This window comes from Pollachius pollachius, assembly GCF_949987615.1.
Source record: "Pollachius pollachius genome assembly, chromosome: 13".
NCBI lineage: Eukaryota > Metazoa > Chordata > Actinopteri > Gadiformes > Gadidae > Pollachius > Pollachius pollachius.
The window spans coordinates 17,364,497-17,388,617 of NC_136946.1; the positions used below are offsets into that span (position 1 = coordinate 17,364,497).

The 24,121-nt window shown below is 49.5% G+C and overlaps 1 protein-coding gene across 1 annotated transcript; it reads right to left on the reverse strand.

Annotated features, from left to right (window-relative positions):
- On the reverse strand, window positions 1–23,753 carry septin7a (septin 7a). Its single transcript, XM_079749617.1, has 13 exons — window positions 23,657–23,753; window positions 18,719–18,825; window positions 12,283–12,383; window positions 11,785–11,919; window positions 10,747–10,864; window positions 9,361–9,453; window positions 8,879–8,975; window positions 6,352–6,403; window positions 5,976–6,101; window positions 4,256–4,276; window positions 3,495–3,630; window positions 2,599–2,744; window positions 1–719 (listed from the first exon to the last, which is right to left on the reverse strand). Exons 1-13 carry the CDS (start codon window positions 23,664–23,666, stop codon window positions 683–685), a joined length of 1,179 nt encoding a protein of 392 aa, XP_079605743.1. The 5' UTR covers window positions 23,667–23,753; the 3' UTR covers window positions 1–682.
- Window positions 23,754–24,121: the final 368 nt, after the last annotated feature.

Below are 24,121 nucleotides of genomic sequence, written 5' to 3' on the forward strand. Positions count from 1 at the left end.
TTCTTGTTTCTGACCCCTCTTCTTTATTTACACTCAGCACGTCAGGAAGGATACAGGAAGGACAATGATGGGTATTGTGAAACGGAGAAGGGGGTTAACATTTGGAGAGCTACAGTATATAAAGAAAGAAAAGAGGATTGCACAGAAGTATGAAGACATCAGAGGACCTGGAGTTAAACACTGATGTCCAAGGTTAGATAATTTAAATGGAAGTCAAGGAAGAGAATAATATCTTGGCTGGGGAAGAAGGATAGCGATGTAACTGAGTCAAAGGTAAAAAGGTAAAAAAACATTAAAAAACAATGCCTGAGGGTAGGAAGTCCACTGGGGTCACCGGTGGGCTATATAGTGAAGAAAGCTCTATTACTTTCTCTTTGTCTTTTGACATTTGGCATTTAACAAACATACGACACAGCTCTACTGAACCGAGGCGGTAGAACGATTGTACAACTCTCTTGCAGCAGTCTCTGAATATGGTGAAGAGTTTCTTTGGATCCTGAAGGGAGAGGAGGGGAGCAGGGTTTGAGGTCTGCAGGTCTGGGCTCCGCCCCCAGCCCGCTGTCTTTGGCTCGTCGCTCTGTGGCGTGCTGCTGCAGGTCAGACGCTGGGGTCGGGGGCGGGACACAGACCGGCCCCGGGACAGGGACAGGGCGATGGAACCCTGGAGGCCGTCCCGCGGGCATTAAAATATCTTCTTCTTTTTGTTCTTCTCCAAGGTCCTGCAAAGTATCAGAAAGACCAGGGATCAGGAAAATCCCCCGACCATGGAAAACCCCCCCATCACCCATCACCCCGACCACTCAATGGCATCGCCATGTTGAATCTAGGGATGTGAATAACTCAAATTTTTCATGGTTGAATAATCAGTGGGTGGTATGAACGAATAAACGATTATTCGATGTGTGCCGACATTCACAAAGGCAGCCATGGATCATCGGCAAGAAATCACTCAATATCTTAAACTGAAAAAAACAACTACCTGCTAAGTAGTTCCAGTCAAATTGTCTGTTCAGCCTCCAAAATGAGAGCTGGTAAATTGTGAAAAATGCATTAAACTGTTATCAGAAAATGCGGTTATATGCTATAGACCCTATAGTATCTGTGGTATATGTGGGACGAATTTCAAATTATAAATATGTACACTTTATGTTGAAAGTATAGACCGTCGCGATTCCCATTGAAACGAATGGCGCGGTGATTATTCTTCAAAACGAGGGCTGGTAAATTGTGAAATGAATTAAACTGTAATCAGACAACGCGGTTAAATGCTATAGACCCAAGAGTATGTGGTATAAAGGCTGGGACGAATTTCGAATTATACATATGTACAATCCATAACGTTAGCTCTCTGGCTCATAGCTCAGCGGACTAGAATACCTCCCGTTGCCAAGTTGTAGCTAAGGTCCTTCCTATTTGCTGGAGGAGTGAACAACGTTTTTGTTGCATAAGAACCTTATAGGAAGGTAATGGTTGTTCCAGGTATTAGTCAAACCCTCAGGCGTTACCAGGGAAACAAAGTTATGGCATGTGAAAAACTTTATATTTGAATTGTAAAACGCATGAAAATATGAATGAATGGTCTTCATTTATTTTCTTTGGCAAGTGACCATGGTATAAGCGGGATAATGCCCTCCGAGTTGATCATTATCAAGAATTAATGGACCGTGGACACGGAGGCAGGCCTCCGCGTCGTCCATTAATTCCTGATAATGGACACCTCATTGGGCATTATCCCTTACCTATGCCTGTGTATTGTGTATATTGTTTTTCTGTACATGATTAATAATAATAAAAAAAACTAATAGTGCTACAGAACCAACATTAATTCTGTACATCAATTCTTGTTTATTTGAATGGGAAAAAATGTTAGCGGTTCAAATGTTAAAAATCGGCTTTGACCCTCGGGACAAATAACCGAATAATCTAATATTCTGACCCATCCCTAGTCGAATCTACCTCAAAACAATCTAGTCTGAACAGATCTGGTGCCAACACATCAGGTCTGAACAGATCTGGTGCCAACACATCCGGTCTGAACAGATCTGGTGCCAACACATCCGGTCTGAACAGATCTGGTGCCAACACATCCGGTCTGAACACATCTTGTGTCAACACATCCGGTCTGAACAGATCTGGTGTCAACACATCCGGTCTGAACAGATCTGGTGTCAACACATCCGGTCTGAACAGATCTGGTGTCAACACATCCGGTCTGAACACATCTTGTGTCAACACATCCGGTCTGAACAGATCTGGTGTCAACACATCCGGTCTGAACAGATCTGGTGTCAACACATCCGGTCTGAACAGATCTGGTGCCAACACGTCCGGTGTGAACACATCCAGTGTCAACACATCCGGTCTGAACACATCTACTAAAGAAGAAAATTTCATGTTGTATCAAAATAAGATTCAGCCTATTGATTTGGTTTAGGCTTAGGAAGCCGAGCAAACAATAACAAAGCCCAGTATGAGTCGAGTCCAGTGTAAGATTCCTCCTCACGGCCCCTGGTGATTCGTCTCCTCCCCTTAAGAGGGCAGCAGCCCCCAGAATGAGTGCAGTGTGCAGTGTGCAGGGTGGCTCTGTGACCGGGTTACCTGGACGCCTCCAGCTTCTGCTGCTCCAGCTGCCTCTGCTGGGCCTCCCACTGGGCCTTCTCGTCCTCGTGCTGGCGCCTCTTCTCCTCCAGCTCCCTGTGCTGCGCCTCCAGGTTCCTCTTCATCTGCTCGTGGCGCCGCTGGAGCTGCACCGGGACCGCATGCTAACCGTTAGCACCTTCTAGTGACCATCTATAACTTTATTGACACAGCGACTTCATGCATGAAAAAGCATCCTGGAGAGCGTCCTTATCACAAGACCTCACATCCTGTTTGGCTGAGTTGACTCTAGTCATGCTAACGTTAGCGTGACTGAGATAACTCACACTAACGTCATCACTGTTTAGCCAGCGTCGGACTGTATTTCCTTCAATTACGAAGCAGTCCCTGATTGGCCCTGAGTACATGGTCATTTCAGGAAACTGATCAGTGTGGCGAAACAGAAGGTCAGGTGATCAGGGGGCTCTGCAGGCTCAGCTCAAAGGGCTTCATGTTTTAAAAAGGGGCAGTAGGCAGGAGTTAATCGCCATCATTTGAGTGATACTTGTTCTGCTATAAGTGAGTGGAATGTTCTGAAAAGATCTGTTCTGGTTGACCGTACGCCTGCGTCTGTGTGAGACTAATCCTGGTTCATTCCAGACTAATAAGGACATCTGATTGGACTCGATTTGTTCAGGGAATCCATCCTGCCTTTCAATCACAGGTGCTTGAAGCGCAACACTGACTTCCTCCCTCAACATGAAGAGGAAGAGAGAGAGGACGGCACATTCGAGTTCTGCTCTTTCTCTTTCCAACTCTGGAATATTACCTACTGCAGCTCAGTCAGTTTGCATTAGAGTGATTTAAAATCGATTCAATCCCTACTCCTCCCCCCACTGATGCTATATCAAGAGCACCTCAGCCTCGGAGTCTTTGAGCTTCTGGATCTTCTCCTTGACCTTCATCTCGAACACCTGTTCCATTTCCATCTCCATCTTCTTCATCTTGGAGACGTGCTCCCTCCGCTCCTCCTCCATCTGGGCCAGAGGACTCCTGGGGACACGCAGGAGAGAGGAGCATTCATATCGACGTCGGGAAGAGCCCGTTCCACAAGCTAAAAGTCCTCCCTGGGTTTCTGAGCTGCTTGTCAGAATGGACGGTTAGCAACGACCCAGTGGTACAATAACGCACCACATACAGAGACAGCAAAGGAACATGGGAGGACTTTCACTTTGTGAACCAGGAGAGCCACTGTTCAAGATGTGGCAGAACACCCGGTGCATTAGGCTTCTGAGGCGAGCTCCACTCGCCCCCTCGTGCACTAGGGCGGGTCTAAGGCAGCAGGAGCAGGTCTAGGAAAGACACAAGGTGTGGAAGACCCCAGCGGGCTCAGGAGGAGAGGATAGACCACCAACGGGGCAGTGAGAATAGCTGCTAGGATGCACAGAGAAATAAGAGAAATGCAGTTCCTTTAAAATCGACACATTTAAAAACATTCCCATCTTCTAAATTTTTAACAAATGTTTCATCCAGAAGGTCAGAAGATCTTTCAGAGGCTTGGAGTAGACGGGTTGGGACGTGAGAGGAAGGGGGAGCAGGGAGAAGGTGGAGGGGGCATAGCTCTGGGAAACCGGCCAAGAGAAAGCAAGATAAAAACATGAACCCAAAACAAACTTACATGCCGTCATCTGTCTGGTTTCTAGAGATCGAGAACAGAAACAGAAACACACACAGGCTCTCGTCATGCTGCAAACGGCCCCATGCGTGAAGACAGCTCAGCATGTGGCAAGAGCTGGTCATAGAGTTACACGGGTTCTCCAGCCTTTGGTATTGTTAAGGGGCTGTTAAGGTGTGTTAAGGTGCGGTGGACAATTGAACACTAAGTACCTCTCATGACAGTGGAGAGCCTTGGTCACTGAGGCTATGGTGGGCTTTGATTTAAGCATCAAATGGTTGAAAACAAACAGCTATTTTCTTTCAAATGATAGAAACATTGTCTTATGGGCAATCCGTCTCCAAATAACTCATTTCAGTGTAGATTGACAGAAAGGTCTCAGCCATCTCTCAGCTATGAGAATTGGACATCTGTAAAATGTATTTATTTGAGTTTCCTGTGCCTGCCTCTGTAGGAAACCGGCCCCTGGCTACTCCCTGACCAATCATCTCCTCCCAAATTGGTTTGGGAATTCCATCTTGCGTGGCAATCACAGGTGCCTGAATGCAACATGCAATCATCAGTGGTGGAGAAACGCAGAGAGGATGAGGTCTCAGACCCTCTGGACTGAGACCCTCTGGACTGAGACCCTCTGGACCCCCTGGACTGAGACCCTCTGGACCCCCTGGACTGAGACCCTCTGGACCCTCTGGACTGAGACCCTCTGGACCCTCTGGACTGAGACCCTCTGGACTGAGACCCTCTGGCTCACATATGTTAATAAATAGAGCTGTGCCAAGGTGCAAATCAACAACACGGATGTGAAACACTTTCAGACCCTACTTTGTTTTTTTTTAACCTGAGCGACAAACATTGGTTGTTCATTTATTAATGTTTGTTATGTTTTTAGGATCACTTAAGGGATGTGAGATCTGGGTGATGAGCAAAAAGCTTTGGTATGGATTGAGGTCTCTGTGTGGCCCTGACCCCCAGACCCTGACCCCCAGACCCCGTGTGGCCCTGATCTTCAGACCCCGTGTGGCCCTGACCCCCAGACCCTGACCCTCTGACCCTGTGTGGCCCTGACCCCCAGACCCTGACCCTCTGACCCTGTGTGGCCCTGACCCCCAGACCCTGACCCTCTGACCCTGTGTGGCCCTGACCCTCAGACCCTGTGTGGCCCTGACCCTGTGTGGCCCTGACCCTCAGACCCTGTGTGGCCCTGACCCCCTGACCCTGTGTGGCCCTGACCCTCAGACCCTGTGTGGCCCTGACCCCCAGAATGACCCCCAGACCCCGTGTGGCCCTGACCCCCAGACCCTGACCCCCAGACCCTGTGTGGCCCTGACCCCGTGTGGCCCTGACCCCCAGACCCTGACCCCCAGACCCTGTGTGGCCCTGACCCCGTGTGGCCCTGACCCTCAGACCCTGACCCCCAGACCCTGTGTGGCCCTGACCCCGTGTGGCCCTGACCCTCAGACCCTGACCCCCAGACCCTGTGTGGCCCTGACCCCGTGTGGCCCTGACCCTCAGACCCTGACCCCCAGACCCTGTGTGGCCCTGACCCCGTGTGGCCCTGACCCTCAGACCCTGACCCCCAGACCCTGTGTGGCCCTGACCCTGTGTGGCCCTGACCCCCAGACCCTGTGTGGCCCTGACCCCCTGACCCTGTGTGGCCCAGACCCAGAGCAGCGCTCCTCTGGAGAGGTGTGCGGTGACGACCTCTGGTGCGATCAGGACCTACTTGGTGAGCTGGCCCTTGTTCTTGTTGTTGTCCACGCCGTTGTAGGTGACGGCCGCCAGCTTGCGGCTGCGGTAGTTCTCGTAGTGGACGTTGTTGGTCACGTCCTTCAGGTCCTGCATGTGGGTTCTGGAAACAGGCGGCTGGTGAGAATCTGACAACTTCAACGCAGTGCTGAATCCCTGATTATGCAATTGGTTCATTCGTCATTGGGCTTGCCGCCGATTTCGGCCTATCAAGATCATTTGATGAATTGTGTTAAGTGCTCGTCGGTGGATCCCCTTTAACGGGAACCAATGTGAACACCATAGTCCCCAGTCAGCGAGGGAAGGCCTTGGCAGAAGCCAGTGTATGCTGTGCCTGTTAGGTGCGGGCGTACCTGATGAGCATGTTCCGGAGGATGGTGAAGTCACAGTGCTCCCCGTTCTCCACTGAGGCCGGGGCAGAGAGGTGGAGGGTTAGAGGAGGTCTCACACAGGGAGCAGTGAGGGGCCCCGGGGGAGCAGGCATCGGGAGGGCCTGGACGCCCGAGGCCCTCCGCGAGAGGAGAAGGGGACCAGAACCAACAGCCCTGACCTCAAAGACACACGGGGAGAGCTTAATGACCATCACTACTACCCAGTGCACCGGCTGCATGACTGGCAGCAGGTGCATGCTGGCCCTGAGGCCACGCCCCCCAGCCACAGACGCTCTCCCCTGGAGGAAGGACTGTCAGCCTAAGAGTACGCTGAAGAACCAGTGGCACAGACGAGGAGCCCCAGCGTTAACCATGACAAAGAAGAGGGACCCTATAGGAGAGCGACCTGGTGTGTGCTGCCTGCCCTGTCTCCACCCTCTTTCCCGTTCACCCCTGAAGCCTTCACAGGAAACCCTTCCCCGGTCCGGGAAGACCCTCAGTTGGATTCCACCCTACCTTATGCCCTCACCGTTTTAAATATCCCATTTTATGCATTTTTTTAGGGTTAACAATTGCATTTGGGGGTACTACTAGGATAGGGTTACAAAGAGACCCCATATCATTCTCACACTGTTCATTTCTGCCAAACCAATTTCTTCGTCTAACAACCGGTCTGTTGTCGTGCGTTACAACAAGTAGACCTCGGTTCAGTCAAACTGCCAACACGAGGCAATTGTTGCTCATTAAGGCAACAGGAGTCAGTCGGAAGGCTGCAGTGCAGAAGACCGTCAGTAGAGGGCCTCCGTCACATCCTTTCACACAACACATTCACAGAACTCCCTCACAGAAAGCCCCACAAACACAGACTGTTGTGGCTTGCATAGCTTTCAGAGCGCCTTGGCCTCTCTCCCACGCCTGCGCCACTCTTGTGTTGTCATGGGGCCAAACAATGTTTTTGGTGTTGAAATAGTCACTCCCCACAAGGGCGGGAAAAAATGCTGGTGGTGAGAGTTCCACAGCCAGCTGCAATACCACCGATCTTCCACTGGGGGGCAAAGTGTCCTGCTTAGCCAGTAATGTCACAAACCACTAGGTATGACAGCTAGACAAGGATGCGCTCAATGGGTTCCAGCGTTTCCCCTCAACTACCCTGCATTGGCTTTACTCGCTCACTCCTGGCAGGGCTGGAGGCTACGTGCAGTAGAGGAGGAACAAGCTGCCTGGTGTCCCTAGTACACACCACTCACAGCTCACAGTATCTGCAGAAACGGTTGAGAATCAAAAGGTCACCCTCCTTCCTCTACATCTCCTGAATCCTCTACACTTCCTGTCCACACAGCTGGCTAGTACCAGTACATGTGTTGAGTCACTTTCTTGTGATCCAATCCTTAAATCCTCAAAAGGGTTGAATCGCATTCGTCCTCGGGTTTTGTAGCACACAAATATCCAGTTCTACTTGGAAATGAGCGTCACCTTCCAGAGGTAAAGATACACGGTGACAGTCGCCCCCACAAAGTCATCCCCCTTAGTTACTCCGTCTTGTGGTTAGGAATCCCCCTATGGATCAATCATGTCCTCATCGTAGTGTAGCTCCACCTCCCACTCCCTCTGTAATCCCAAACAGGCCGTCCTCTGCTCTGGTGGGTGGGTCTAGATAAGCTACAGAGCGTTTCTTCTGAGTCACGCCTTGATGCGGTGCCCTTAATTCAATACATATCAGTCGTTTAAATCTCCACCCGTGTATCGGGCCTTCATGCGGCTTCCTGGGCCAAACCAACCATCTACTCTCACATCCTGTGTGCTGAGAGGCAGTGTCTTAACATAACACAGCGTCGTGATGTTTGCATTTTTCACGCAGTGGTTTGTTGTTTGCGTCGTACTGTGTTGAGTGATATGGTAGATATGGTAATTTGCAGTTCAGAAGTTCTATGGCCATGATGCAGAGAGAAGGGAGGTAGCGAGTGCTTAGCAGACGGTTCTTCTCAGACAAGAATGCATGCTACGCCAAGCATAGCATTGAGTTCAGATCAGATAACAAATAGCGTTCACATGTCCGATTCAGCTCACTGGAGCACAGCAAAAATGGTAATAGCCCTTCACATCTGGAACGGTTAGCGTCTTTGCGACAGGCATGTCAGCCCTCTACAGCCTGCCCCCCCTGAAGCCTAGAGAACAGCCCAGCACTAGGGGGGAACCTGAAGCCTAGGGAACAGCCCAGCAGAACCTGACGCTTCAACAGCGTTTAAACAGTCACACAGATCGGCTGACAGATCAACAAACGTTGGGCAAAATAGAGAGAATTGTAGAGATGGAAAAACAGAGACATAGGATTGGCAAACAGGGTGCAATACAGCTAAGTAGAACAGTTGCTATAACAGAACAGTGTAGAGTTGGCTAAACAGACAGCACTATGGATTTAGCTAAATGGAGCAAAATCAACGAGCGATATAGACTGGGCCAAAAAGAGGGGCCTTTGGTCCACTTTAGGAATCGATCGATGGCCTCTCACCTTCGGCCACGCCCCAGGGGTACTGCCGTCCCCGCACGCGCTTCCCGTTGACCTCGATTATCTTGTTACTGCCGACCACCGCCAGGGGCAGGCGCTCCTGCGGGGCCGAGGGAGGGAGGGGGGGGGAGGGTGTCAAACAGCTGAACCACAACGGACTCACCGCAACACAAGAGTGGACCAGCACTGGCCAGCATGAAAACAAACATGACGCAAATGTGTGTGTGTATGTGTTGACACAATTAGAAGCTTTTGGTTGTGTGAACTAAATGAGAGTTTGACTAAATGGACCGGCCCAGGTGTGGAATGGCCTTATGCAAGAGTGTGTGGGGGCACAGTGGGCCCACAGCAGCAGTGGAATGCACTGCCCTACATCCCAGCTACAAATGGGTCGATATGTGTGGGTGAGGCCGTCCCATGTCAGAGCCAGCCCACCCACACGTTCCCACAGAGGCCCCGGGGGGAGGACTGCCAGCACAACAAACCTTGATCTTCTTAACCAGCTTGATCTCCTCCTCGTCGTCCGTCTCGGGGAACTCGTAGATCCTGATTTTGTGCTCCTGGATCTCCCGCATGATCTGCAGATGACAAGCGTGGGCTTTACCTACAGATGCAGGCAGTGACGTCTGAATGAAGCAGGCCTCTATTCACTCTGGGCTGGCTGTAGTAAACACATCCTAACTGCATCATGTAAACTCAATAGATTAAGGGGTCTGTTAATCACATAACTACTCCAACAACAAAATGATTCATATTGAAAGCATACAACCCAACAAAACCGTCAGAAGATGATTTTCCATGCATTTCAGTTTAATTTAAAATGTGAGATTTGTGTTGAATGCCCTCTGAGTAGGCTTGTGATTGGGCCCTCTGAGTAGGCTCATGATAGGGCCCTCTGAGTAGGCTCATGATAGGGCCCTCTGAGTAGGCTTGTGATTGGGCCCTCTGAGTAGGCTTGTGATGGGGCCCTCTGAGTAGGCTCATGATAGGGCCCTCTGAGTAGGCTCATGATAGGGCCCTCTGAGTAGGCTCATGATAGGGCCCTCTGAGTAGGCTTGTGATGGGGCCCTCTGAGTAGGCTCATGATAGGGCCCTCTGAGTAGGCTCATGATAGGGCCCTCTGAGTAGGCTCATGATAGGGCCCTCTGAGTAGGCTTGTGATTGGGCCCTCTGAGTAGGCTCATGATAGGGCCCTCTGAGTAGGCTCATGATAGGGCCCTCTGAGTAGGCTCATGATAGGGCCCTCTGAGTAGGCTTGTGATGGGGCCCTCTGAGTAGGCTCATGATAGGGCCCTCTGAGTAGGGTCATGCCCTCTTGGATTGGCGCGGCTGGGGTTATATTCTCTATTAACACAGATTGATGAAGGTGTCTTTAACTGATGATGGTTAAACACTGGTTAGTATTATTATATTGTTACTATGATTACCATTACTACTATCATAAGTCTTCTTGTACTGTCAGATTTCTACGATCATCTCTCAGCGCCTGTCTGCTCGCTCCTCACAGAGGCTTGTGTTTCGTCAGCAGACCGAGGTCTTGCCATTCTTCTTGCTCTTCGCAGGGGAAACGGTCTACCAATCTGTCCAGCAGACTGGACTCGCCTCGCAGGACCAAACCATCACAACTCAACGGGTTTAAAACGGTAACGGAAACGCAACTCAACGCGCCGTGGTTTGACCGGGCAGGGCCGAAGGTGCCAATACATATAGCCGAGCACTGGAGGACTGGCTGTCGATCAATACCGCGTGTCAATAGTCCAACTGAGGCCAGTCGATACACTCAGGAAGGGGAGGCCCACACACACACACACACACACACACAAGAAAAAGAGGATCCAGAAACAACGTTGCTGGAAGACATAGAAACACACCTGCTTCTTGAACTGCTGGCCTTCCTCGGGCGTCATGGTGTCTGCCTTGGCGATGAGGGGGATGATGTTGACTTTCTCGTGTAACCGCTTCATGAACTCGATGTCCAGGGGCTTCAGCCTGGGGACAAGCAGTGCGTGTGGGGGGGGGCGGGGAGGGCGGTTTTATTTGATTAACATTTGAACCCAAGCGTAACATTAGAACAATGTCAGGTTAAAAAGGATAATAACCCGCTGGGTGACTAAACCAAGGTCACTCTCTCTCCTGGATTTATGCTGATGGTGGTTTACATTCAGGGCATTCATTCAGATCAGTGTTGCCACTTAGACTTTGTGATTTACCTGAACTAACCCTCATTGCAGCCTTCCCCCACCCCACCCCTCAGAGGAAAGAAAAATAAGCAAGGAATTTTTGTTATTCAATTAGGAATAATTATAAAATTTGCTTTGCGTCGTAAATGCCTTCCGTTAACCAATCAGGCCATGCATTAGCGCACAGCGAACAGAGAGTAGGCCCAAACACAGAACCACTGCAGGCTCCACAACCCTGAGGTGTGTGGCTGACCAGGGCCAACGTGAGAAACCTCACAACGCAGCTGCTACACAGTTTGTGTGCGTGTTGAGCAGGGGAGACCACACAGTCACAGAGGCCAGGTGTGAGTGAGTTTGTGGTCAGAATGGGGGTCTCCAGGTCAGCGGGCTCAGACCAATGTTATTACTGCCAGCAGGTGGCCAAGCTAGCAGAGAGAGTTGCTCTCTCCTCTCCATCAGCAGCCTGTCTACCTCTACAGATCAGGCTTCTGTGGAGACACTTCATATATCCAGACCCTATTGTACTTTATACACAAGGAAGGTCACATTACACATTAGTAAGTATGAGAACCAATGGTTTGTCGGATGTCATTGCTTCTACTGTGATGAAGAAGTTTGTAATGGTTTGGGTTCAACGTTTTGTCACCCCTTGCATTGGCTCTGCTAATGTTAGAAGCTCATATAATGGTGGACAACCAAAGCTTTCATCCATCGGAGAAGGCCACCTACCCGTGTCCGGAGGGGGCGATGAAGTAGAGACAGCAGTGCACTCTGTTGTCGGGCATCAGGCGTCTGTTCACCCGCGACTCGGAGTTCAGGTAGTCCTCAAACTTGTTGTCAATGTGGTCGATGACCGGCTGCCAGCTGAGAGGGGGACAAGACATGAGTAGATCAGACGCCGCCAGGAATGATGTCCCTTCATGGAAGCTGTACCCCACTGTGATCAACTGTAGAGCCCTCAACCATTTAATAGAAGGATTGAGAACTTCATTTATCCACATCCAAAGAGGGACAAACTTCATCAGCAGCATGAAATCACACTGTCCACAACATGAACCCAACATGACACTGCCCTCTTCACATCAGGGCAAGGCCAAAACAAAGCGGCACTGCAGGCACTCTTCATGTTTCTACTTTACTACAAATCAAATAATAACTACTGCCTGTCTCACTGCACCCAAAGGGTGTCTCACAGCAATCAGCGGCGGCGGCGGCGGCCAGCCTTACCAGTCACTGTTGTCCACGGCGTCCCCGAAGCCGGGCGTGTCCACGATGGTGAGCAACAGCTGGACCCCGCCCTCCTTCACCAGCACCTTGGACTGCTCCACCTAGAGCCACGCGAGGAGGGGGGGGGGGGGGGGACCCTGTTAGCAGTGGAGGAACAGCATCATCCTCCTTATTTTATTTTCCCCTTGTTCCATCAGTTCCACACAGTCCGTTTGGCCCGGACACCAACTCGTTACGGTATCGGGATCATCCCCCGGTAATGTTGGCAAGAACGAGGGTTTCCATTGGGTAGAACCGTTTAGGACATAGTGGGTCTCCCTTGCTCAGCGTGTTGTATTAATGCTGGACTGTGTTTCTAGCCTGATGTAGCCCATGTTTTTGAGACATCTCTGTCCCTACAACTCCTGCTATCGGGTACACCTACTTCTCCAAGTTTTCATTCAATTCAGTTATTGTGTTGAAGACCCAATGACAGCTCTATAGATATATATATATTTTTTTTTAGGGCATTTAGCAGACGCTTTTATCCAAAGCGACTTACAATAAGTGCATTTGTTACAATAAGTACATTTGTCATAAGAAGTGAAACAATATATCGCTGTCGGTACAGTAAAGATGTTCATAGAACCAAGTGCAAGTATTACAATCGCTAGGCTAACCCATTCCCTGTGTAAAGCAATGATAGCAGCTACTGTAGATGCTACACAATTAAGTACCTATAGATATAGCAGATATAGCTAAGAAATCGACATGGTTTAGAAATTTCCCAGGGAGTCTGTCTATAGACAAACGACAACATAGATCTCTGAGGAGAATTACAAGAATTCTGAGTAGAATTCCTGTAATGGAATTCCCCCCGCCACCACATGGAAGTCCTCCATTCATATACAGTGACACGTTAGACAAACACACACACGTACGTAACGACTAGGTGACCTCAGCACTTAGAGCCTCGTCACTCTTCACAGTGAGAGCTAACCCCACCCCACCCTGTCTTTCCTCTAGTCTAGTGAACCAGAATGCGGAGGAGGATGAGCCAACTCGATGCTGTTCTGCCCCTGGAGAGTTAACCTGTGACTGGGATATTCATTTTGGGTGGGTCAAAAACAAGATGGCCTACAGGCCGAGTAGATCCCACTCAGACCGAACAAGCATCCACATCTTGACTTCAGCAGCAGAACCCCCGCCCGCGCTGGAGAGTTTTCCATCTCTACCTTGAGGAGAGCGAAACCCTGTGACACACAGGGATCTCATTACGTGGAAACATGCAACAGCTCAATCCAACAGATTATTCCCAGCCAATCACAACATGCCGTCGGCCCATGTAAAACTGCTCTTTTGCCAATAGCAGTGCACACTCATTCATGCTGTTCACTCAGAAGAACAAGCAATGGGATGCATATGTTAGGTGTGAACAACCACAGCATTGAGCCGAGGTGTCCCCGTGTGTGGCATGGACCGCCAAGCCCCAGTGTGTGTGTTTCCCAGAGACAGAGAGGGACTGTGTGAGTGCCAGGCCCACAGCAGCTTAACCAGCACATTTTAGGGTCAGGACCACCGTGAGACATTTGGAGTGTCTCCGACGGGAGACACTTTAAGAGGCCATTTCAAAAGCCATAATGGGAGACTGAGGAAGACCCAGATGACCACATTATCATAGTGTGTTGTGCACACGCACACACACACACACACACACACACACACACACACACACACACACACACACACACACACACTGTGAATTTCATCACATTGAGCCGTTAACCATAATTGAAACAGCGCCCTTCGGTTGTCATGGAAACCAGTGACTTGAGCGTTCTCGATCAGACCTGGCAATATTTACATAAGTCAAAGTAAAAGCATTTGTTTGTTAAACAAATGCTTTTACTTTGACGGGAAAGATGCAATTACTATCATTGTTTATACATTTCTTCTGACGTAGAAATATCAATGCATCTAAGCTAACCGCCACTGTAGTGAGAGAGGTGGTACAATAACAGGAGGGAGACAGCATCTTATTAAAGCCCTTATCTACCTTCAACCCATCCTTCATATCAGGACAGCCGGACCCGTCTCTCCTGTTAAAGCAACCTGCAGTGCCTGCTCCCACAAAGGAAGGCTTTTGAGAGAGAGTAGAGAGCCAGCTATAAGGCACTACTGGTCGCAGGACAGGAAAAGCCCATAATCGCTGAGGGCATTCCTACATTGAAATAAGCTTGGAATTTGGTTCCGGTGTTGGGTTGACATTATGGATGCTTTGGTGCAGCAGCTGAAAACACATGACGCATTTAGAAGCACAGCTGCCAGTGTGTTTTCGCAGCACTACTCCTGTTTAAGTAGGCGTGGGCGTCAGGTTATCACAATGGAGGACTCCACGTTTAAAAGGCCACTTCATTAGCAGGTCATCTACCTTCCTGGAGGGAACTCACACATGATATGGGGGATTTAGGAGATAGGGGGTCGCCGAGGCTCACCGGGGATGCTGGGCAATGTTTGAAAAGTAAATCAAAGTTCTCCCTCGCATGAGGAGGAGCTAGGCTACTGTAGCCCCGGCTAATGGAAAGCAAATGTTAACCAACCAACTCTCCTTCTGGAAGCCGAAAGACGAATCTGGAATCAAACAAACCAGTTGAATCTGGCCATTACACACCCATTAAAACATATCACTCTGTATCTCTTTAAATCATTATAATAAAAGGACTAAACAGAAACCCTTCAACAGTGATCACAGAGAACCAATTAGTGTGCTCGAATGATTGCTAGATTTGAATTGGCAAGGATGGTATTGCCCCAACTTTAGCCCTGCCCCCTACTTCAGAAACAAACCTGCACATACTAGTCTGGGTCAGAAGGTACAGCCTACCCAAACCCACAGTGGTCTGGGTCAGAAGGTACAGCCTACCCAAACCCACAGTGGTCTGGGTCAGAAGGTACAGCCTACCCAAACCCACAGTGGTCTGGGTCAGAAGGTACAGCCTACCCAAACCCACAGTGGTCTGGGTCAGAAGGTACAGCCTACCCAAACCCACAGTGGTCTGGGTCAGAAGGTACAGCCTACCCAAACCCACAGTGGTCTGGGTCAGAAGGTACAGCCTACCCAAACCCACAGTGGTCTGGGTCAGAAGGTACAGCCTACCCAAACCCACAGTGGTCTGGGTCAGAAGGTACAGCCTACCCAAACCCACAGTGGTCTGGGTCAGAAGGTACAGCCTACCCAAACCCACAGTGGTCTGGGTCAGAAGGTACAGCCTACCCAAACCCACAGTGGTCTGGGTCAGAAGGTACAGCCTACCCAAACCCACAGTGGTCTGGGTCAGAAGGTACAGCCTACCCAAACCCACAGTGGTCTGGGTCAGAAGGTACAGCCTACCCAAACCCACAGTGGTCTGGGTCAGAAGGTACAGCCTACCCAAACCCACAGTGGTCTGGGTCAGAAGGTACAGCCTACCCAAACCCACAGTGGTCTGGGTCAGAAGGTACAGCCTACCCAAACCCACAGTGGTCTGGGTCAGAAGGTACAGCCTACCCAAACCCACAGTGGTCTGGGTCAGAAGGTACAGCCTACCCACCATCTACCTTGAGCAGCCAGACTAGCATTCATCACACACTGTCTGGAGCTCCAGACACAAATCCGACCCCAGTGACCTCCACCATGAGAAACACACAGGGGTTAAATCCAGGACCTTTGGGCAGGACTGTGCGAAAGGCCGGACGGGAGTTAAGGAATAAGGGCAGATGCTAAAAGGCAGTGCTGGGAAGCTATTTAACGCAGCCGGCACTTCTGCTTAAAAATATTAATAGAAAACATGTCCACTTAGGACATGGAAGATGTAGCCAGTATTTGTGGGAATAAGTGGGAAGAAAGATCTGTTTTGCTTCACTGTGAAGTAATTTTTCCATACATTTTATAGCATTGTTATGTTGGCTTCGACAGAGTTTGGTATCCACTTTGAAGACAAATACAGAAGGCTTTTCTTTCTGACTCCCACTGCCTTGGCTTGGAACAATGCTTGTTTGGCACAAGTTAACATGGAACGCTCCACAACTATCCACGCTTTGTGAGGATCCTTTGAGTGTCTCTTGGCATTCCACCACAGAATGAGCCAAGCCACAGACTCGTCTGTTTCAGCAACAGGCTGGCCAAAGTCAGTGAGCTCATGGGAATAGGATGAACAATATGGCCCGCTTCAGCTCTATAGAATGAGCGTACCATCAGTTTACTGATTCAATTAGTATCGGCGGACCACTTCAGCATTGCTGTCTGGCCTGCACAGCATGTGCCGTATAAACTGGAAATTAACAGAATCCCGTTCCACTTTTTATTCCTGCAACCATAGATTCCTGAAAAGGGAATTGCATCGGAACAATTTATATACAAACTGCTGATTATACACAAAGCTTTTCTGGCAAGGGCCATGGCTGTCTTTTCCAACTGAACAATCAGTAGCAGAGATCTGAGCCATCACCTTCAATGATCTTACTCCAGATTAACAACGGGCAGAGATCTAAGCCATCACCTTCAGTGATGTTACCCCAGATGAACCACTAGCCGGTATCTGATTCATTACCTGTCAGTGATGTTACACCAGATTAACAAAAAGGTCCTCTTCTATTGCAGGCTTTGAATCAAAACAAGGGCAAGTGTAACAGAGGACATCCCAATGTGCTCCATTGTATTGCAATGGCATGACTCGGAAAACCAATGGGGACCACAACTATTTAAAATGCAATCAGTATGTGGGGGTGAGAGGGAGGGGGGGGAGGGAAGGAGGGAGGGAGAAGCTCTGTGCTCTGTCTCACAGCGATTTGTTCTTCTTTAGGATAAACAAACATTGTTCAGCAGCTTTCCTTCGGCCCAAACCGCCCGGGATCTTAAACTAACAAGCAGTTTATCATCAGTGCTCTGAACAGAGGCTCTCCAGTATGAGAGCACACTGTGGTAGAGCTGAAGGAGGCAGGCCACCTACTGGAGGCTCAACACCCCTACTACTGTGCTGCGGGCTCGCACACGCCAAGGCTTACTTCACCTCTGAACGCACACAGAGGGGCTGTAATGGGCAGGTGGACTAATTGGTGGTGGCGTAGGGTGGATTAGAGGGATTAAGTTCAAAGGGAGTGCCAGGCTGCAGATCACAGGCAGCAAAACCTAGGGAAGCCCCGGTCACCCTGCTGTAGGGAGCTCAGACCAAGACTCCAACCGGGCCCTCTCCAGAAGGGAAGCCTCGGACCAGGACCCCTACGGGGCCCTCTCCAGAAGGGAAGCCTCGGACCAGGACCGCTCCTGGTCCCTCTACAGCAGCAGGTCATGTCAGATGCCCCCCTCAACCCCCGCCCCTGGCCTGGTTTGGTGACCTTAGAATCAAACCCATCTCTAATGCGTTGAGCAACAGGACCACACAAGCGGTATGGCACGGTAACACATGCAACTTTAAAGAGAAAATGATCCATTTGTTACATAAAAACTAATAAATAAAAACAAATATCTGCCTAATATGAAATATGGAAATGAGCTTACACAGCATAATGCTCATTGAGGCTAATTGGTGAAAGCCAATTAGCATTTATTATTATTATATTATTAACATTTTACTTCAAATTGAACAATTGTTCCACCACACAAACAGCAGTTCTATGATTTTCTCCTCAACAAAGTCTCCAATATAATGCTCCTCTTAGGTATGACTTCCCTTATGCTGTGGTCAGCAGAATCTTTCCACATTCTAATTAAGATCATTATTCATACAACCATCATAGTTCCTCTAAAAGACACTTACTTCCCTATGCAGTATGGGAGCCGAGCAGGTAAGAGGCTGCACTTGATACTGAACACCTACAGTACCCCCCTGAAGCCCGCCTGACTGTCATCAACAAGGGTTTGGTGTACAGTGAATTGAAATTGAATTGAAACATCCGTTCTGCCGTTTCCTATCCAGTCATTACGGATGTCAGCAATAAGAACCTTTCTTGAATTGTGAGGCGTGCTCAGTAAATGTGGACCAACTGGTTTGCATTGTCTTGCAACAGGGGTGTTGACAACTAGGAGGGGTAGCCTAGCCAAGAGACAAGATGTCAGAGTGGGTCGTGACGCATCTACAACATTCTGAAGGCTCACCTGCCTTAGAGAAAGAGGGCACACCTGTATTACGACAGCCCCAGGCCCTGACACTAGGTCTGGACTGAGGAGGAGTTACACAGCACGGAGCCAGCAGAGGGAAGGGCCTCGAGCTCAACCCAATGCCAGGTCAACAGCTTGTGTTTTAGCATGACAAGGACTTACACCCTCCTCCCCACATTTCCCTAACGAACCAAGAGGAGAAACTCAGGTCACAATGTCCATGGGATGAAGAATTTATCCTTTCAGAGGAATGGATGTTTTCTGTCAAAGAAGCAGCTGGATACGTAACGATAGAAGAGGCGGAAGGAGGAGGAGCGTTACCTTGACAGTCTTCTTGATTCTGTGGGAGGGGCCAGGGTACTCAGGCGAGTACAGGTCTGTCAGAAAAAGGGAGTTGATCAGCGTTGATTTCCCCAAGCCGGATTCTCCTGGTGGAACAAAGACAGAGAGAGAGAGAGAGAGAGAGGCGTGAGTGGGAGGCTCCGGGCCTAGGTGTAACGATACAACACAACGTCCAGATGTGTATCTGGGGCAGATTCCAAAGACACGGCTCGCCATGTCACATTCTTTGCATGTTTGACACGCAAACATTTTACTAAGGGGATTTCATTTCCTTCTCTTTAAGCTTGTTTTTTCCCTTGTCTTTTTAAGGCAGACAAGCTTTAACATGAGATGAAGACAGGTTTATACTCCCCCAAATTCTTTTCCATGTCTGCATTTTCAGGAATCCAATCAGGGAGTAGTGGGGAGATTGGGAAGGCTTTAGATTGGGAAGGCTTTAGACGTGACTCAAGCACTGTGGTTTTGGGGGTTTTGGGAGTGTGGGAGCAGACACTGGAAGGATACAGCCCTGTGTGTGCGCAGTACTTCTGTTGGGAGTCCACCGTGCTGAACACTCAAGCCAACCACTGGGAGGGGAACATGCTTCCCCATGAGCCCCCAGTTATCGAGCTACATTCATATGCTTAAGGTGGAATCAGACACTTCCTCAATGAAACACAATGAACCGAATGAGACCAGACAATCAGAATAACTGATTCAGAACGCTGATGCACGAGAAAAAACTGTAGAGTTGACCTCAAGACATGTTGTCACCAGACATTCCCTCCTCCCCTATAAACCACCCTCTCTGCTCAAGGAAATGCACTGGGACGGGGTGATGGCTCCCAGGTGGTGGCCTGTGCCTAGGGCTGAAATCGAACACCTCCGCAACAGTGTGCCCGGCACGGTGTGTGGAGAGAGCGGGGCCAATGGCGCGGACCCCGGGGGCCAGTAGCGCGGACCCCGGGGACCAAACAAAGGCAGCAGTGTGTGGCTGGGCGAGGCGGCCGACTGCCTGGCACGGTGCACTGGGCTGCTCCCGACCTTTGAGAGGGAGAAGCGGCCCTGCCCGGTGACATCACACCACAGCTGCCCAAGCGGGGGAGCCTTCCTATACTCCGTTGGATCCCTGCACTGCAGCAGAGGTTCCTGGTACCAGATGCTCATTTCACAGCAGCTGGGAACTATTCGATTAATTTCATGATCCCATCATAAATATCTCCTGGTGGACATCCACATGCTGAAGTTCCGCATGTTGCAAGACTAAATGTTTGCTTGTGTGTTGCTGTGAAATAAAGCCAGTGTCAAAGTAATGAAAAGGGTTTGGGCTCTGAAGGGCACAGGGTACCGTTCCCGGGCGGAGGTTCTCCAGCTACGTTCCACGCCCGTCCCTGAGCCACTGGGCTCCGCGGTACGTGGGAAGGGAATGGAACGAGGAGACGAGAGCTGCACAAAGGGACCGTTCTCTCAACACGCTGTCATCTCAATGTTCTACCACAATCATAAATATTTCCCCAAGAGGGTACAGACACATTGAACTCAAATGGGCCTGACATCAAACCATGTTGACGGTCTGTCAAGGAGGAACCACAATCTACACTACATAACTCAAAAGGTTTTCCCTTTATTTGACAGGATGGACCTGGGGGGGGTGGTAAAGGCTGGTCTTGTGCAAACATTGGCTAAAAATGATGTCAGCTTGAATTAAGAAGGCCAAGAGCAGACAGCTGCCCGTTTGAGAGGAGACAGGGAGCTGGCTGTGTGGTATACATTTAGCCAAATAGTGCAGAAAGGGAGGATGCAATGTTCTGCAGGTTTATGAGCCAGAAAACAGCTACTCTAACCATGGGTTGTGTTGAACTTGTCGTTTTGGAAAGAGTCTGCAAACAGTTTGTCATGTTGTTTTCATACCTCCACAATGAACAGGTCAACTAGAATCAAAGCCTGGCTTGGTGAAGATACAGGGATCCTTCCCTCTCAGCGAGGCTCATCCTCCTGCGGGCTGAGCCTCCTGAAGGCCCTGGAGGCCCGGGGCTGAGCCCCCTGAAGGCCCTGGAGGCCCGGGGCTGAGCCTCCTGAAGGCCCTGCAGGCCTGGGCTGAGCCTCCTGAGGGATGAGCCTCCTGAAGGCCCTGGAGGCCCGGGGCTGAGCCCCCTGAAGGCCCTGGAGGCCCGGGGCTGAGCCCCCTGAAGGCCCTGGAGGCCCGGGGCTGAGCCCCCTGAAGGCCCTGGAGGCCTGGGCTGAGCCTCCTGAAAGCCCTGGAGGCCCGGGGCTGAGCCCCCTGAAGGCCCTGGAGGCCCGGGGCTGAGCCTCCCGAAGGCCCTGGAGGCCCGGGGCTCTTGCTGGGGCCCAAAGCCCACCAGAAGGGGGGGAGGGGGGGGCGCCAGCGTGCCCACTGCGGCTAGGTGGGGCGGTCCACATACTTCCTTTAAAGGAGATTTCCAGCAGCTGTATAAACCATGTGGGCTTTTTCCAGAGGAACTTCCCCAGTGCAGGCAGGGGCGCTGGCGGAGGGGAAGGAGGAAACGCTTGGCTCTGAGAGAGGCGGGGAGAGAGGGGAGTGGGTTGGGGGAGAGAGGGGGTGGGCTGGGGGAGAGACATCTGACGGGGTACTTGGATGTCGTTTGATTCATACCCTCACAGAACACTGCCAAAGTAAAAGTGTTGTGTGGCTGCTGTCGTGGAAACTGTAAACATCCAAAAGGGTCGGCAGCGGGGGATTGATTATACTTCCACGGAGCTCTGCGTCATTTGACAATAATCAAATATAAGGATAAGGGAATACAGAACTCTTATTTATAAAATACATGCCAACTCTTATCGTGTGTATATTTTTAGAGCAGTTAACATCGTAGAAATTCTAGTTGTCCCGGAAGTCTGGAGTGATTTTGCAGCGACATTCTTTAAAGAAATAAGGGGGAATTACGCAGCAGACATTTCAGATCATTTAGTTCAAAAGAGACCCTAGACGAGCTTCTGCTGCTCCCACCACAAGGTTGATGCTACATGGGACGGTAGCATGGGACGGTAGCATGGCACTACATGTACTGGGGCACTATCTTTCATATGAACCAAGGCTTTCCCACTGAACTCCGTGAGTGCAAGTAGCACAATCCCAACGCCTCACCTCCTCCATGCACTCGACGTTTGCCAATTACACAGCTATTCTAATTACATGCTTTGCACAAAACCCCTGTGCGACGGCCTTTCCTGACTGCTCGAGTGAGAGGAGGCAGACGGACATGCATGACGGCAATCCCAGACAGAGAGGATGGACTGGAATGCAGTGGAGGAAACATGGGCACCAGGAGTCATGACGGGGCACAGGAAGTGACATCACGCCTGGCTTGTTATTACGCCTTCCTATACCTCTGTGCCGCACTGGGATGGGGGTTTATCTGCCTGACAGGCGGCCGAGGGCAGCTGGGTGAATGGAATGTGAGGCTGTTTGTGAGTAAACACGCAGTCCTCAGACGCTGTGTTAAGCCTGAGCGCCTGTAGAGACAGCAGTTCATGTTTACCGTAGTCATCCATTTCTAGTGCAGTCACGAAGGGAAGTAGAAAACAATCGTATGCGCTACTTATTCGTTTGAGAAACTCATCTCCATACCTCCATCTTAGCCACTATTATTACCCCTCTATTGGATTTAATGGAGGAATATGTCTCCTAGAGATGTATATCCAAAGCATAGTTGTGAATTTAGGCATTCCTTTAACCGATCCAAGCATAACAGATTGTGTTACATTTCCTCTACGATGACCTTTACCCTCAGTTATTTTTGGAGGGAAGCCATATCCACTTTGAGATGACATTTCATTGGTGCGTCATGGACTATAGCTTTCCAAAACATCCACGTGATGTTACAATTAAATGATGCAACATTATTTTATAGTTGGATTATACATATATTCATCTCATATATACAGTATATATTACCCGTTTATTCAATTAGTCAAATGATTTCATTAACCAATCACTGACTGACCGCATGATTGTAGCATGGCATTGGCCATTTGGTGCTTGAATGATAATGTCAACATTAGTTCTCATTAATATTAGCTTACAATATCCCTTCAAGCAGAGAATATTTGAGATAAATTAATATACATTGTATACATTAAAGTTAACAGGGCGTAGTATTCCCAGCTGGCTGATTAAAGTGTCTTGCATTCTAAATTTCTTTATCTTTAATGTGTCTCTCTACATGTCCTAAAGATAGAAGCCACACTGGCTCACGGCCCACATCAGAAGGGCCAATGTTACTGTCAGCCTGAGCATCACAGCATTCTGTAGAAAGAGATCACAGATGGACAATTTATCCAAGACTGCATTCTGTGATCAAAGCTGCAGATGGATTTGCCATGACAATCTCATGCACCATTTTCCAACATTGCCAAACCGTTTGCATGATGATTAGATTTCTAGACTCAAGCTTGGCGTGATATTCACAGAACCACAGACATTAAAAAATTGAGACCCGTTCTCAAGCGTGACACGGAGGAAGTTGAAAGGCTAAGGAAGCCTCTGATGTTTCAATTTGCTGTGGAATGTGTAAATGTGTGTTATAACCCTGGTTCTTCAGTGCACATGCAACTGGATGCTTCTTAGCTGAAGCCATCCCTAATGTGGTGGAGCAGCCAGCTGCCTGGGCTCTCAGGCCCACCGTATCGGTGAAACTCAACGCCCAGGAACATGAATGAAGCGTAAAGAAGGAATGGCTATGATTTTTTTTGTGCCAGGACAGATAGGAACACTGGTCAGAGGGGATGCAGCGATATGTTGGCCAAAATCCCATCGCTACACACTAGTGAACAAACAAGTTGTTAGCAATTTGGTCAAAACTCAACAGAGGAGTCTTATTCACAGCTGCATACTACATCAAGGCTTTGGCTGGGGGAATGGGAGGAGTAAAGATGAGGTTTGAGGGAGTGACTCACCCACAACCATGAGTGTGAACTCAAAGCCTCTCTTCACCGACTTCCGGTAAACTTGGTTGGGCAGATTGGCGAAGCCCACATAGCCCTCCAGGTTCTTCTGTTGCTGTACCAAGACCAAGACAAACAGCTTCAGCACAGACTCACAAGACAGAACAGTAGATAAGCATCACCCAGCGCCAGACAGCAGCAGGATATTGGATTACATTGTCAATTGTAAGCACAGCAAAATAGTCATTAGTCGCATGTAACAAGGCCTATTGACAGAAACAATATTTTGGTTAATTGCTGTATAGTTGATACTCAATAAATGAGTTACTGCCGATGTAATGAACGTAGTTTATTCATACTTACAGCTGTTCAAAGGGAAAGGTTGTCAGAGCAAGGGTCACGCAGAGAGAAGGGGATCCGAGTGAATGAATGAAGCAGGAAAAAGCAAAAGGCACATCAAGTTATAGGAAATATTAC